We start from the raw sequence: 16,212 nt of genomic DNA, 5'->3' as shown, positions 1-16,212 counted from the left end.
AAAGTCCCATGTGAAAGTAAAGAAGAGAATGAGTAATGAATCTGTTATTTCCTTTTTTTTTTCCATTCCTGCATTGGCTTACTTTATTTAAGATAACCATCTCCAAGTGAGACCTTCCAAAGATCATAAGCATTGATGAAAGGCAGTGCACACTGCTGGGGTATCTAGAGCCCCATCTGACAATGGCCACGCCCTGGAGACTGAGCTCCTGCTCTCCAGGTCAGAGGGGGCACAACTGGAGATCAGCCACACTTGACTCCTCTGTTTCTGGGGCACAAGGCTGCCTGACGTCTCAGCCACAGATCTGTGACAGTCCCACACCGTGAGCACCACACCATAAAGCACTTCTGCAATTTAGAAACAAAAAAAACATTTTCTCAACAAATTTAGAGGTGCTCTACTACATTCAGATGTGCAAAGAGCTGTAGTACCTAATTCCCAGTGAAATCAGTGAGAGCTGGGTGACTAATTAGGAGTAGTCAAGCAATTGTCTTGGCAATTTCAGCTCTAACATGTAGCTACCTAAATCTCTGTGAAGGTGAATAAATCATTCTTTGAAAAATATTAACTTTTTCTTCCCTTCAGAACAGCGGGTTTTAACTGTCTTATCCTTTCACCATCTTTATTCACAGCTTTTTTTCTCAGAAAAATGAAACTTCCATCTTTTTTTCTGATTTTGCATTTCTCAGGGAATTTAATTTCCATCCTGCATCTCTCAAGTGGAATGAATTTCCCAAATAAAATGAGTGCATTGAGCAGTTATGGTAACAGTGCCAAGTGCAGACTGTAGCACCAATTGTCATCAAATGGTGCTGACCACATTCCTAAAGGATGCAGAAATTATCTGTACTCTTAAGCTCTGTAAGAGCAATCACCAAAAAAGAATGTCAGCTTTTCTCACAGCCTATCTGCTCCGAGACTCAGCTGTCCAATGTGATGGGAAACACAATTCAAAAGGGATGACATCTAAGTGAAATATAAGAAAATAAATACAAGAGATGAAACGTAAGAGAAAATATTTTCATAATATCAAACAAATCAGAATAAATATAGATGTTTTACACATCAAAAGTTCTCCTCCTCTACCAATAGGTAATTGAATTGTTATTACAATCAAAGTACATTTGGGAAACAAAAATAACTGTCTGTAAACAGTCATGTTTATGGATAGCAAAAAGTGTTTTAGGAAACTGTACTTTAGCACTGGTAGGTTCAGAAACTAAAGCAGCTTCCTTAACATGGTCACTGCATTACCCCAGTGTCCTTATCAGGAATTTGTAATACATGAAGAATAATGGGAGGATCCAGCTTCCATTGTACAGTGGCTATGTGGCATCAGAGTATCTGGGTGTTATGCCAATATTTATGTGACAGAGATCAGTAAGGCTCATGGCTACAGACCACAATAGAGCATTTCTGGTCTTTAGTAAAGGCATCTTCAGCATTAAGTCCATTTTCTGCATCAACCCTCATAATATAATGTTGCATACCAAGTAAGTCACCTAGTTTTTTTCTGGATTTGTATATTGTTTCAAAATTGCTTTATGATTCTTACAGGAAAAATATTCTCTGCTATTGAACACTGCTTGAAATTCAGCTGTCTATATTATTAATGGTAGTTCAAGCAAAAAATACTCTTTGGGTATTTCTGTTATTTCTAGTAAAAAAGAATCACTAAAAAATTGGTTTCTGAGATTTTGTTTGTTGACTGCGAGCCCTGGCCTGACCTCAGCCTTGAATTTAAATCCCCAGTAGAAATCTGAAATTAATCCACCTCTGGTTTGGTTATCAGTAATTATAATTATTAACAGAAGTATACAGTAAATGAATGGCTTTCAGTGACATGGTGTTTTAACTCAGAACAATGGATAAATAAAACCACACTTCCTTCTTACCTTACAGTACCTTTTCCCACGGCAGTGCTGGATCTGGTCCTTACATGAGCATGGTATAAGACACCATGTGCCTATAGACACAGACATTTGCTCAAACACTTAGCTGTCACCTATTAGAAACCTAAGCAGTTGAAAACTGTTCCTCCTGTACCAGGGTCAATGGTTTGAAGCTTGCTTTCTCTACAGCTAATCAGCAGAGTGAAGCGACAGCAGTCAAAGCAGCTGCCCTAGGAACACCAGCACGGGAGCTCCAAACCCTGCCTTGCACGCCAGTGTTCCCATGGCCTGCTGGCTCCCTTGCAAAGGCCATGCTTTCACCATGTGAAACAGTCCAAGAGAGCTCCCAGACGACTCCACAGAAGGATTTAGTGTCCTCCTGTGGTCTCCCACATGCAGCATGAAGGAAACCTGCTGTTGGGAACTATCTGACTTGGAGCTATCTCTACTGGTAGCAGCAGACTCAGAGTAGACTGTCAGCCCGTTCAAATGCTGAGATTTTTTGAGACACCTCTCCAGCTATCTGCCTGTAAGCTACTGTACCCAGGAGAGGTTTAATGGGCTGAAAGGAATACCTTCTGCCTATTGTCACAGGACTCGAAAGCCTGGACCATCACCAAAACAGGAAACAGAAAACCTAAGCTGTGAATCCAACTGAACAAATTGGCTGGATTATTACAGTGTTGGGAAATCCCAGCTTTTATTACAGCTGGATTGCGTGCTGCTCTGCACTGCGGGCAATCGGAGCACGGCAGCAGGAGGAAATGACCCTGTAGGGAGCAGCCAGCAAGCCAAACACTGCATAACCCAGAGAGGACAGCACAAAGAAGCAGGGAGGAGGCAAGCGTAGGGCAGATGAAGGGTTATAAGGAAGGAGCCAGCAACACATTTGTAGAAGTGCCTAAGAGACTACAGGGAAATGTTGGGTTCTTTCACAACAATAGGAACAGAAGTGACTGGCACAGCTTTGCAGCTGACTTACTGCAGCAATACACATTTTAGTGCATCATCACAATTCACAGCTCAGCAATTAAAAGGCATGGATATCTCTCTGCTCATCCCATCCGTGAAGTAAACCAGACTTTTCTGTGTCTCCTCCCTTGAAGTTTAAGCTTCCATGCTTTTCTGTCTGGAAGCACGTGCTCAGTCACTGCTCTGCAGACATGCAATAACTCAACGGACTCTCTGGGTTCACAACCCAAATGCCCATGGGATTAAGGCTATACTCCTGAAAATTAGTTAATTAAACTCTAGGTCAGGCTTTTGTCTTATGAGGCCAAGCTGCTGCAGAAAAACGGCAGGTCAACATGAAACTAAAGGCCATCTCATTGTGCACAGAGAGAAGACATGAAGGTGGTACAAGCAACTCTGTTAACTCTGTTCTGCCATCCCTTGGTGGCTGAGTCCATTGCTTGCTCTTCTTTAACCCTGCTGAGGGCTAAAGAAGCACCTGAAGAAATAGATAAAATCATTAGGAGAGTCTAGATGCTGCCCTCAGGGTACAGCCCTACCACCCTCAGTGAGATCAATGATGGACCATGAGGTCCAGGGAAGACTGAGTTTATGGGGCTTAGGCACCACTGACTCACTGTTTCTGGAGGGGCTAGGCAGAGTAACAAAACAAGGGAATAAATAGGGATTTCTATGGCTGATCGTGCTCCTTCCTGTAGTTACTGCTCTAAGTTCAGAATCGCCCTGGAGGTGTCCTTCCCCTGGACCCTACACAGTGGTCCAGTGAGCCTCAGATCTCTTCCCTTCCCCCTCAGTTCACAGAAGAAAAACACTAAGATGTTTCCATTGGCTTTTACATCATCTTTTTGTAGAGACTAATCTTCAGTTTCAACAATACATCTTTTGTGAAGCACTCCCAGCAGAAACCTTAGACACCTTCCCTAAGATCTGTTTGCTTATAGAAGACGAGGTAGGATTTGTTTAAACCCAGCTAGATTAATGTCTTGCAGACATTAGTGAAGTGAGATTTAATCAGGTTATTGCTCTACATTTTCCAGGGAAATAAATCACACTTATTACTAGGTTGGAATAAGATGCAAGGCTTGGGCTGAGAACATTTAGTCTCTTTTGTTTTTCCGGAGGGGAGTGAAGGGATAACTTGAAAATTGCTGCAAGGCTGTTGAACAAGGAGCTCAGCAAAAGGCTCTCAACAACCTGGAGGAGGGAAAAAGGAAAGCAAGACACAATGGCTAGTGCAAGTCTTGGGGTGGGCCTCGGTCCCAATCCCCTGCCTTGCAGAGGTGTTATAGGATCCGTATGAGTACAGGAAGAAGACAGGAGTTTAAAACAGGCTCCCAAGGTCCATCTGATATCCTTCAGGAGAACTCCTCCATAAGTCTTGGGACCTCACTCCTCTTCTGGGTGTCTGTTTCTGCCTGGCATATGGGGATGTCTCCTTGCATCAGTGGGGTGTTGTGGGATCAAGCAACCTTTGCAAACCCACTTACAGACCCTAAATGGAAACTGTGATATCAGCAGGTCTCTGGGTGTAGGCATATCTTGTTGCAATGGTTTCTGAGTTTGCAATATGTGCTTAACAATAAACAAGCAACTGTATTTATTCATGCCAAACATTTTTTCTAAAACAAGACTGGAAAAAAAAAAAAAAGTCACTTTTCCCAGACTTTTTATTTTAAAACTGCTCTTTTCCTCATTCAAGAAACTAAAAAAAAGGCTTTGCTCTCAGCTACATTAGCAGTGGCTTTTTTAGTATGCATGCTAATACATCCCCTTGTATAGAACCATGCATATGCAAGACATGAAATTTGGGAAATTAAATTGCAAAGGTCTTCTCCTTTCCACCAGCATGGCAACAGGCTGCTGAAGAAATATAAATCTTTCCACTAACTCCAGGTTTGTTTGCATTGAAGTGCCCAAAACCCAAAAGCTTTAAATCCGTTTCCCCTTACCCAATGGGCTGTGCAAACACTGGAGAAATCAAATTACAGTAACACAGCCTGCAATCAAGTTTCAAATCATGCAACAAAGCAGCACAAAACACAATGGGACCAAGTCAAAATCTTATTGCGGAGCACAATAAAATACATCCTGTTTGGTGTGAATGAAAAAAGGAAACACCAGGCAAGGCAGCACTGTTGCTGTTGCTTGTAAATACCCTCCTGCCAACGCTTTCCATTGGATAAATTAGTCCTCTGAACCCTAACTGCATCAGCATGAATCAGCTCCAAGGTAAAGGCTACGATTCTGTTTCGTGTTTAAAGGGAACTCTTTTCCTTCCCTTTTCTTGGCTTCCTGCTTAGAAAGAATAGACTCTCCAGAGACAATTTTGGATCTGGACCACAGTCTTGCTCTCTTCAGATACCTAAGTATCTCTGGGCAGGAGTACATTTAAAGAAGCAGCTGGTAATTATGAGCCAAGTGCTTACTGGCAGGATTTCCCCCTGCTACTGAGCCAATGCTTTTGGGAACTAAATGACTCTTTGGTGATAACTATCAGGTAAAACCTACAAGCCAGGGGAGGTTCCCTCATTAGAACCATCAGCAAGAGAATGGAAAGGTAGGCAGAGGATAGCTGAAAACTGTGTCTGAGTGCTGCTTGACACCCTTGTCCTCCACACACCCAATGTGGTTGTGTGTAAGCACTGGACATTTCTAGGTAGTGCTTGAAAGCTACAAAATCTGTCCCCACATCTACAGCTGTAATAAAACCAAATGACCTTTTCCTTCCAGCTAATCAAAATGCTGGAAATCAGTCACAGCACTTACTCTTTTGGAGGATTAAGGTCTTCTGGGCGAGCCTCAAAGAACCTGAAGACTTCATCGCACTGTGAAATATGAGGAGGAAGCCGAACCAGCGCCTGCAAAGCAAAGCAGGGAAGGAGAAGCACTTAGACAAGTCAAGTTCGAAACATGGCCTCAAACATCTAAACTACCAAGCAAGAGGAGGCAAAACAGTCTTGAGAGGGGGAAAGGAACACTAAAGGAAAACACACCTGGCTACTTACCTGAGAAGAAAGGAAACAGTATGTCTTGACTGGAAATGTCAAGCAGGATACAATGAATTCAGACAAGCAATGGTTCTTAGAGTCAGCCAATGTAATTTTTTGCCATGTGTAAAGGAGCAGAACTTGGTCCACATATGCAAAACCATAACACCAAGTAGATAAGAGCTCTGTGGCTGGGAGAGTCTGTGACATGGGCTTGCACAGCACCTCAAACAATGAAGTCAGGGCTTACAGGCTTTATGTCAATGCACACAAATTCAAGCAGTGAAAATCAACACTCACTAATACAACATATTAACGTGCTCCCTAAAGCCTTCCATTAAGTACTGTCAACAAAATAAAAGCAGAGTTTGCTAAAAGAAAACCCTGTAACCAAACTAAGCAACAATTTGCTCCTAAATTAACAGGAAAGAAAGTTTGATTAAATGTCCGGGAAAAAAAATAAATGGGCAGAGAGGTTATTTCTGCATGAAGAAGGTTTTGCAGCATGTCCTGGCTAACAATGTCTACGCTCTCCGTGGCACAGCACTTGTCACATTCAGAACAGTTAAGTACAGTCTGGGCATCAACCACGTTATGTCACAGTGTACTAGAAAGCAAGACTTCAGACCAACAAGACAAGCACATAAGGCAGAAATGTGCTATAAATTTGCTGTTGAGAATCTAGAGCTTGATAGTGCCAAAAGATACCAAAGAGTTGTCCCCAGCCCACAGAGATGGGGCAGCAGCTCTAAGTGACATGATTCTGAGACTGGCTCCAGAAATGACAAGCAGGAGAGGAAAAGAGGCTGGACTTCACCTCCTCCTCTGCTTAGTAACGTTGAAAATAGGCCACAGGTTAAATATAGACCAAGCTTTTTAGACCTTCTGTAAACCTGTTTGACAAAATGAGATTGTCTGGCTCTTCTGCTAGTTGAAAGTAGGACAAACAGTCTTGAAAGATGGATGAAAAACTGCACCAGAGCTAAATGAAGATGCATTAGTGTGAACAGGTTATACTAACCATGAGACATCTGACTGATCTTGGTCAGATATAACAGAAGGCCCAGCCAAAGCTTGAAGGCAGGACAGGACAGTTGGTATCCCACACAGCTGTTTTTAACCAGGCTTTAAAAGTGGCCAGAATTGTTTCCAAGACCACTTTTTCTTGGGGATGTGAAGGAAAAGAGTTGAAAAAAAAAGGAAAAAATCCTGCTCTGAAACTGCAGGTCTCCAGTATTAGATGATGGAGTCTTGTTTTGAGGTGGTTGGAAATTCGAAGTCAAGTGCTTCCACACCTACAGCTCTCCTTTCCCTGGTGGAGGGATGTTATAAAAACACTAGGAAAATCCATTGAGTATCACTAGGCCTATGAAGAATGAGGCCCTGGCCTTTGGTCATGTGAAACTGCACTAGAGAGCAGAAAAGATGCTCGCAATAAGGAAGCAGCATGAGTTGCAGAAGCTGTGCAACAGCTTGGTGGGTGCAAGTGCTGGGGCATGTACTACTGGCTGCTGCACTAACACAGGATGAAATGTCCCAGCTGGAAAACTTAAGCACTTTTATGTGAATGAAAGTCCCCACTGTTGTCTGTTCTATCTTGCCTAAAAGTGTAACAAAAGTATGAGCTCTCTGCCCTTATTCCTACTGTACATAAACACATGCATCCAGCTGGCAAACCCGGAATTACACTGGCAAGTCAGGAACTACCCAGGAATAGTAATGATCACAGCATGTTGACAGAGGAATGTCTCATGAGCACGGGCTAACAAGGACACAGACAACATTAAAGCATGTTTTATTTATCTGAACCTCAACAGGAGACAGCTATCTGGCAGTGAAGCAATGCTGTCTAACCAACAGTGGATGGGGCTTAGATTTACCAATGGCTCTATTACTAACACCCTTCTTGGTTAGGGCAGGTTACTTAACCTCTTTCCATCAAATTCAGCTGGGACATATCTTCAGTCACCCCCTCACAATGTTGAGCAATAACACTTACCTAATCTGCAGAAAGGTTAGGAGGCTCAGATATTTAATACCTACAGTGTGTTTTGAAATCTCTGAGGGCTCGATCCTGTGCAGTCAATGGGGCAAGAGCAAGCACTGCAAATGATACGTATCATTATTTGAGAAACACATATACCCAAGTTATACCCATCGTGGGGGGTCTCAGATGCCTTCTCAAAGAGCTATCACTCCCCTACAGGTTGCAGGTGCTCACGCTCCACAAGAACCAGGCCCCAGAGGTCAATACCGAGTGGGAGCACAAAGTGGATTTTCAGTGATGGAGGAACACAAATCCTACCGAGCTGCTGTGGAGATTTTTGTTAGTAAATGAAGGGAAGCTTTAGGAAATCTGAACCCCCTGAACCAGTGGTCAGCTGCCTGGAAATCTCCAGAAACACTGTGGTCCTGCCAAGCCAAAGGGGGATAACTGAAAAGCACCTCCATGACTCCAGGTTTTTGTAGGGAGTGGATAAAAATCCGCCAAAGTAATTTCCACACCCAGCCATCCACCTTCCCATCCCGGGGCAGGGCTGGCTCTGCTGCTTCTGAATAATATCTCAAAGTATTGCAATTTCCAGCCCTATGCACAGCAAGTTGCCATTGCATGTTTTTTGGGAAGTTCAGGTGTAAAGTCCAGCCAGTCAATTTTTACTTGTTTTTGTTAAGGAACAAAACCCTAAGAAATGGCCAGAAACTCTAAGAAAGGGTAAGAAAGTACAAACAATAGTATAAAACCCATCAGAATCCATCTATTAATTTTGGACAGTGGCAGGGAGCAGCAGCACTGATTAGAGAAACAAATGTCTCTTCAGCAAATACACAACATCCACCCTGGAACAAGCCAAAGCCAACGCGATTCCAGCGAGCAAACAAAAATGTGCATTGAGGAGATGAGAGACAGTGCTGTCACACTGCAAGGGGAAAATATAACTTTCTGGCATTCCAGCAAGAGAGTTCCAAGGCAGAACTGCAACAGCCTGAAGAAAAGATTGCAGGGTCAAAGAAAGAAGAAAACAGATGGTGAAAGGACAGAAAGGACAGGGAAGTAGCATTCTTCTGGGGATGTGGAAACCAGAGGTAAACGCACACAGCTACAAACAGCAAGCATCCAGAAACAGCAAGGAACTTGCACAGGAAAGGTGAGAGATAAAAAGTGCCAGCGAGCAGAATTCAGCCTTGCACAGCCATCAAGTATTATCAGTAATAGCATGTTTCCTCGCTCAGCATGCAAAGACAGGCGTGCACTGCTCAGCCCTCACGCACCCCTCAGGAGAGAGGCTTTCATGCATTGTCTCAGCCTGTAATGATGTCTGTCTCTCTATATTACAGGTTACAGACGGTCTGGCAGAGTGGATGACTCAAAAGGCTAATGAAAAGCTGTAATGTCAGGCAGGGTGTGAGCAGGCAGCCTTTGGTGCTGAGGATGGCTGGCTACTCACCAGAACCACCAGCACCAGCGCATCTGCACCAGGCTGTAGCACACAGCATCCAAGGCCAGCCGAGCACCAAGTGCAGGCAGGGGTTCAGTGCTTAAGGTTACGTGAACTGGAACAATATTAAAGTTCAAAGGCTTCATGGAATACATGCACATGGGTATAAAACCCTGCAGGTACTTGTAATGATGCACTGAGTGCTGTGGGTTGCATTGATGCAGATGTGTTTATAAAAGACTGATGCTCAGACGCGTATACGCAGAAACTTACAGCACGTGTGTAGGCGTGTTTATGTAATTTATGCACAAAATGATATTCACCTCATTGAACTTAATGAGTCTTAAATGGGAGACTGGTCACACTTGTCTATCAACTTGTGTAATTCCTAGAGAAAGACCAGCACCTTCAGAGGGTGCTTTGTCTACCCACCATGGATGTCTAGCCCTGGTTGGGGTGAATCACTGTTTGTCTCCACACAGCCCGTTAAAGCACTTCAGATGCACAGCTTTTAAATCCGTAATGGCCAGTGGGATTACTCCCAGCTCTGCACACAAATACACAGAGCCAGCTTGCAGTACTGCATGGTTATGACTCCCTGGCTTTTCATATAAGTTCTTAATTGCTTATCATTTTCATTAACATTAATCATTAGTGCCAGATGTTTGGGAGTGCTCATGAGTGCAGCAAGAGGGAAGGTGCAAGTTAAATAGGTCATTTCTCAAAACAAATAAATAAATTGTTTCATCTACAGGAAAACACCTTCTGTTTGGCTGAGAGCCTCCAGCAACTCCAAGCTTGAGTTAAAGCACTGAAGTACAGAAGCTGGATGGCAAACACTGACTCTGCCTGTCCCTACTCCTGCTCCCAGCACATCCACACAGCAGGAGTCAGACCTGCTTCTCAGCAGATGAAGAGTACATGGTGGTGACTCAGACCGGAGAAGTGGGGAGATGTAAGAATAAATAAAAGGCTGAGGGAAGGAGGAAAGAGGGTGCAGAGGTTTGGAAGCAACTGGAACATGGAAGGATGCATGGAAGGGCCATAATGCAATGGAAAGTGAGGGTCTGCTCCAGGTGCTGAGAGAAGTGTTGCAAATATTAACTCTCTTTACTGCAGCTGGTCTATGTGCATCAGGATTCTGAAATGTAGATTAAAAAATGACAGATAAAGTTTAAAAGTATTTCACTTAAACTCTCATTCTTGACCAGGACTATCACTCCATCTTCAATCAACACTAGCTTAGTTGTACAATGGACAGAGAAAGAAATGTCTGAGTACCTGTCGTGATGGGTTCAAGGATTAAAACCTTGAAAGACAGGCAGGACAGAGAGACCAAGAAGGAGGTAATTATGCTTTTGAAGTATGGTCTCTCAAATAGTGAATATTAATGAAAGAATTACTTCCTGGCACTGATGTGACTTGCTCAATTAATTTTCATTTAGGTGGTGTACATTTGGATGCTCAAGCCTTGTAATAGGAAAGCCCCTAAGCTTCTACTTAAAGCCACATCCAGTTGGGACAGCATAAAGACATGTGACAAACCCAGCTAAGTGTTTATGACAATGGGACTTTACATCTTAAGATCTTCCCTGCACAAAGATGCTTCCTCCATTCAGGATCAACACACACAAATATGCAAGTCAGCAAATGCTGGTCTGAGTCTTCCCAGAGGGCTGTGTAAGGAGAGAGCAATGGTTTTGTGAACCACTGACCTAAGAGGCTTTCTTGAACACAGGACAGTACATACTGGACAAACACTCACCAGAGGTGTGTTTAGGAGATCAAAAGCTTCATAAATAAAATGCCCCTGGGAAGGGAGGGCTATGAAGTTGCTCTTTCTTTAACAGTGGCAAAAAATCCTAAACAAATTAAGAAAATCAGGCCCAATGAGCCCAGAGGACCTTAAATCACACTAATTCCAAGCCTACAGTAAAGAGCAAAACCATCCAGAGATACCAATTCCACTGGCAAAATGCAGTTTCTTTGGTAACTCACTCAGGTTACTGGTAAGGACATCCAAACCCTGCACTTTCATGTTTACAGATGAGAAAACTCCTGGAAATCTGCTCTTGTTTTCATTGCAACTTCAAAGTTTCATGCAGCCTTAGCAAAACCACTGGCCTAATTACCCCTGTGATGACATTTCTCTAGGTTTGTACAATGCAATGAGGAATCACCCAGGTGTGAGGGGCATGGAGGCCCATGCTGTAGGGTCCAGAGGGATCATACCCCGATACAGAACATTCTGCAGGCCTCTCCTTACTGCAAAGTATCCCCACAAATTCTCAGACAGCCTCTGCCTGTCCCTACTCCTGCTCCCAGCACATCCACACAGCAGGAGTCAGACTTGCTTCTCAGCCATGCAAATCACCTCACTCTGACAGAGACAGTCTGCAAAAACAAAACAACAAATGGTCAAACATTTGCGCTGCTCATTTGCCAGGGTCCATCTGTGCTTTGTTTTTTCACGGCAGGTGAAATGGATGGAGAACCCTTGTCTTGAAAAAATATTACCACGAACTTTGCATCTGAACCTGCCTCCCTCCTCTGCTTCCTTACAGATTCCAGTGGACAGAGGTCTATTGTTTCATTTATTCATTTTATTATCCCACGTCAGATTTACTCCATCAACTTCACCCACATCATTCCAACATAATTCTCTAAATTTTTCAAAATTGTCAGCCTACCCATTTTGACTAGCACGGGACATAAACTTTGAACTCTTATAGAAGCAGGATTGAATTCACCAAAATGATGCTTTTGCTCTGCAGTTCTATACAATACTCTGAAGAGTCAAAATACCCCCTGGACAGAGGAAGAAATGCAAAAAATGGGTAACACTTCCCAAGAGAATGATCCCACTCTCAAGTCACACACACATGCCAGTACCTGCTGGTACCTTCTCCTACAGAGTAGGAAACAGCAGTGAGCAATAGAATTTTATTAGATAAAAAAGGATTCTCTCTCCTTACAATAAGAAGGGATTCATTGAATTTCACTTCAGCTTTCTAGAAGCTAAGCAAGTCCCTGAGGTTGCCTCTGCAGTACAGCTGAATGGAGAGACACCCTGTGTCTGTTTTAGGCTTGTAAATGAAGCCACTCTGGTTCCGACTCACTGCCTAATTTTCTGTTCCTAGTTCACAGTTTTATGTTATTATTGGTTAATATCATATTGGGACAGAAAGATTACAGTAAGGTTACAAAGGTCATGCTCCCAGAAACCTTTTAAGTGGTGACCTTCAGCAAAGGTAGCAATAAAGCATTTCTGAATTTTAAGTCTCTGCTATGTCCCAGAGATGAAATCCTGTCCCTGCAGAAGGTCAGTAACAGAACTACTGACTTCATTGTACCATGCAACTCTCCTTCTACGAGTTGTTTCCCTAGATTCTTTGTACCTTTGAAGTTCAGTGCCTGGTTTTCATACTGTTTTCAGTCTTGTGGACTTTCATATCCTATGCCACCTTTGAAACAGCAATAACATAGGACAATCATTCCCTGAATAAACACAAACTGGATGAACCACAGACATTCAAAAGAAAAGCTTCTTCTCAAAAAATGTGCAGACTCTGAAAGGCTGGGAGAGCTAGGAGTTGCAACTCTCAGGTCCCTCTGTTTATTTACACAGATTGCCAACTATGTGCTGTGGGACTTCAGAGTGACTGAGTATGTCCTGTGGCAGACAATCAGCTACCATCTTCATTTATTCTCTAATTAGGAGAAAGATGTAGCAGAAGGCAGAAATCAGCCCATAACTGGATCTGATGACAGGCAGGACATCATAGTTACGTTTACACACAGTGACTTTACATAGTTACTTCCAGTCTCGTTGAGTGAGCACAAACTCGCCTGTCATCCACACTGGACACTAATTAACATCCAGGCATGGGTTTCCAGTCAAGTGCAGGGGATGCAAAAAAAAAAAAAGGCTTGGCATTGCTTTACTTCCCAGCACTCACTGAAGCCCTCACCTAAATGCTGCCCAACTCAGGCACAACCATGGTCATACATGCTGCAATGAGACATATGCCTGGGGGATGGAAGAGTTAGCCAGGGCATTCTTTCCTTAAAGACCTGACACCCTGTGCAGAAAGACACTACTGGGGATGTAGCCCTCTTGAAGCACTCACAGAGCCATGAGACGCAATTCCTGCTCAAGCTTTTCAGTGACTATGAGCCTCGCTCTCCAGTGCCATCCAGATTTAAACAACTCCTACTGTGAAGCGCAGTGGCAAATTAAATATACATTACAGTAAACTGCAAATGAAATAAAAAGAGGCACAAGAAATGTATGAGCCAGAGACCACTGGAAGCTGGGATAATATCTGGAGAGGTCACTACAGATTTGTCATACTCAGTGCTGAGCATCACTGTGGCTGCTGCTGGAGACAGGAAATGCTGGGCTGGGGGGAACTGGGCTAATCCAACACGGCTGGGTCTATGCTCACCAAAGCAGCACACGGGCTAAGTAAGCAGCTTGGCTTCAGGGAGGCATCCAGCCATGTCTGGGCAGCAGCAGCAGATCTCAACCAAAGTGAAACCATGCTATGATTCTATGCTTCTGTGAACTCAGCCAGACTTCTCCAGGAGAGAAAAAAAGAAATGAGGAGGAGAGCAGCAATCACAGCACCACAGTGTCAATGAATGTGTTAGCAGTCAATGCTGCAACACATCCCTTTGGCCATGCAGCGCCAGCAGCCCTGACCGGGTCAGGTCAAGTGTGTCTGGGGCACAGACAATGGGGTCCCACAGAACTAGCTGCCCCTGCAGCATAAGTCACTGCTTTCTCCTCCATCTGCTGGGTGTACCCTGACATCAGCCAGCCCTCACCGCTTCTGTCGCCAGCAATTCCCGGCGGAAGGAGGGCGGCTGGGCACCCAGTCAGACCATACACATTTCAAAGAAATCCATTCGACTGCCAGAAGGAAGACAGTGTGTTAATTGTCACACAAGAAAGCCTAATCTCATGAGATAAGACTTTAATAGAAGCTTCCTCACCCCGGGGGTGCAGATGGCACGGGTTTCACCATCACCACCACCCCCCAGCATGCCTCAGGCAGTTTGGCAATCTGCTTCCAATTTTGGATGAGCAAATGTCTGACTGTAGAAGCTCTTGGGAATGCATATTTTCCCCTCCACCTGCTCCTCTGGCTTTCTAAAAATGGAAAGAAAATCTCATGGGAAATAGAAGAGGAAGTCTGGGGTTTAAATTATGCACTGACATGCTCAATATCTCTACAAAAACTGGGTATCCTACTTGCTTAGAAATTACTTTTAATCTACCAACAGAGAATTAATTATCATCAAATCATACACTCTAAGCTAAAAAGGAAAGATTAGTTGACTTCATCTTCTCAACAGAGCTGTGCTTTTCTGTGCTGCAACAAATTTCCAGGCTTTCACTAATGAGAAGCACTCCTGGAAGACACTGGTCCACCCTCAGTGCTGCACCAGCCAGCACTGTCTCTCATGTGGCACTGGGGGACAGACAGGCAAGGAACAGAAGAAAACACCATCTTAGTTGTGCCTCTGCCTGCTCAGGTCCCAAATCATCGAGGCTGATACAGAAACAAAATCTAAATTTAGGACAGATGAGGCTTAGAGCCCTCACTGAGTAAATGAGGCCTAAATCCAGTGCATAAAGTTTGCAGGGGAAAATGCTACGGGGATCCTGGGAGCAAACGGCAGCCTGTTTCCACCTGCCCTGTTAGTCTTGGTGGTGTTTGGGAAGGACCATCCTTCCCCGTGATGGACTCAACACAGATGAAGCTGTGAGCAGTATCCAGCAGGGAAAGCCCAGAGCTGGTGGTGGCTGTGAGCCCACACACAGCAGGGCTGCCCAGTCCCCCCAGAGCTCTTACCCTGCAGTACTCGTCGATGGGCTTCAGCCGCTTCACAGCTACGTCTCGCACATGGCTCCTCCGGAACAGGATCTTGCCTAAGGAGGGAACAGATGGGAGGGTTAGCCGCATCGCCTGCCACGTGGGATAGCACTACAGCACCAAGCAGAAAGGTCAGCAGACAGGGTTTCATCCCTGGCTCCAACTGTGGCTGTCAGCAGTGCCAGTGGCCAAGATCTGCAACCCTGTTATGCCCCGAGTTGAGAAGACCCAGTGCTGCAGAGGTTAACACAGCAGCAGCAGCTCTGTGTGACTGCAGTCCCCCATCACTGTAAGTTAGACAGGATGGCACACTCAGGAAGGGTGAGCAGCAGATCCACTTCTGCCCTCAGAGCAAACTGCACAGAAAGATGCTGGACAGGCAGCAGAGGGACACGGCAACAGTGATTACAGCAGCATTCATGGCACCTCTTGCAACTGGATGCTGCTGGTTCTGCGTTTGCACAGGAGACACAACACACGGGCAACAACTACCAAAGGCACAGCACCTCTGTGAAACCTTGGTGACTGCCACCAAAGCCCTGCTTGTATGAGCTGCTGGAAGGGGACCAAGAGGCTAATTGGGCAGAAGGAGTTTTCCTGATTTCATTCTGTAAATAACTCAAAAGGTTTTGGTTCTCTTTTAGTGATGGCACTAGCCTGGAAGGGACTGACACTATTTTATGACTTGCTTGTAATTCAGGGTCACTTTGGCATGTCTGTACTGGCTGTGCAAGAAGCATTGCTTGGATGGCATGTGGGCTTCACTTACTCCCCACTCAGCTGCCTCCCACTATGGATGCTCCTGCCCTTGCAGGCAGACAAACCACACAGCCAGCTCACAAGCAAATACAAGGCTGTTGGTGACAGAGCCTTTATAAATCTACAGAGAAAATCCAAGTAATAGAAGAAAAATAAACAAACTCTTTTTCTGAAACTAAAAAAAATAATAACCTCCATGTCCTTACTGGATGACATTTCTGCAAGCAGTTAAGATTATATAAATGGCTGGGTTTTGTGTGAAACTGATTGCAACAAAGTTAAT

The 16,212-nt window shown here is 44.3% G+C and overlaps 1 protein-coding gene across 1 annotated transcript in view; it reads right to left on the bottom strand.

Moving 5' to 3' along the window:
• Positions 1-5,630: 5,630 nt before the first annotated feature.
• Positions 5,631-16,212, bottom strand: part of LOC103812061 (SH3 and PX domain-containing protein 2A-like) — a gene marked incomplete at both ends in the record, with an annotated part of 70,729 nt that continues 60,147 nt past the window's right edge. Inside the window, 2 exons of the mRNA XM_009085067.1 lie at positions 5,631-5,722; positions 15,150-15,226. Of these exons, the coding sequence (XP_009083315.1) occupies positions 5,631-5,722; positions 15,150-15,226 (169 nt within the window). The remainder of the gene's footprint in view (positions 5,723-15,149; positions 15,227-16,212) is intronic.

The sequence above is a fragment of the Acanthisitta chloris genome, unplaced genomic scaffold, assembly GCF_000695815.1.
Source record: "Acanthisitta chloris isolate BGI_N310 unplaced genomic scaffold, ASM69581v1 scaffold35981, whole genome shotgun sequence".
Classification (NCBI taxonomy): domain Eukaryota; kingdom Metazoa; phylum Chordata; class Aves; order Passeriformes; family Acanthisittidae; genus Acanthisitta; species Acanthisitta chloris.
Note: the sequence above shows the minus strand (reverse complement) of the source record. Positions and strands in the feature narration are given on the sequence as shown.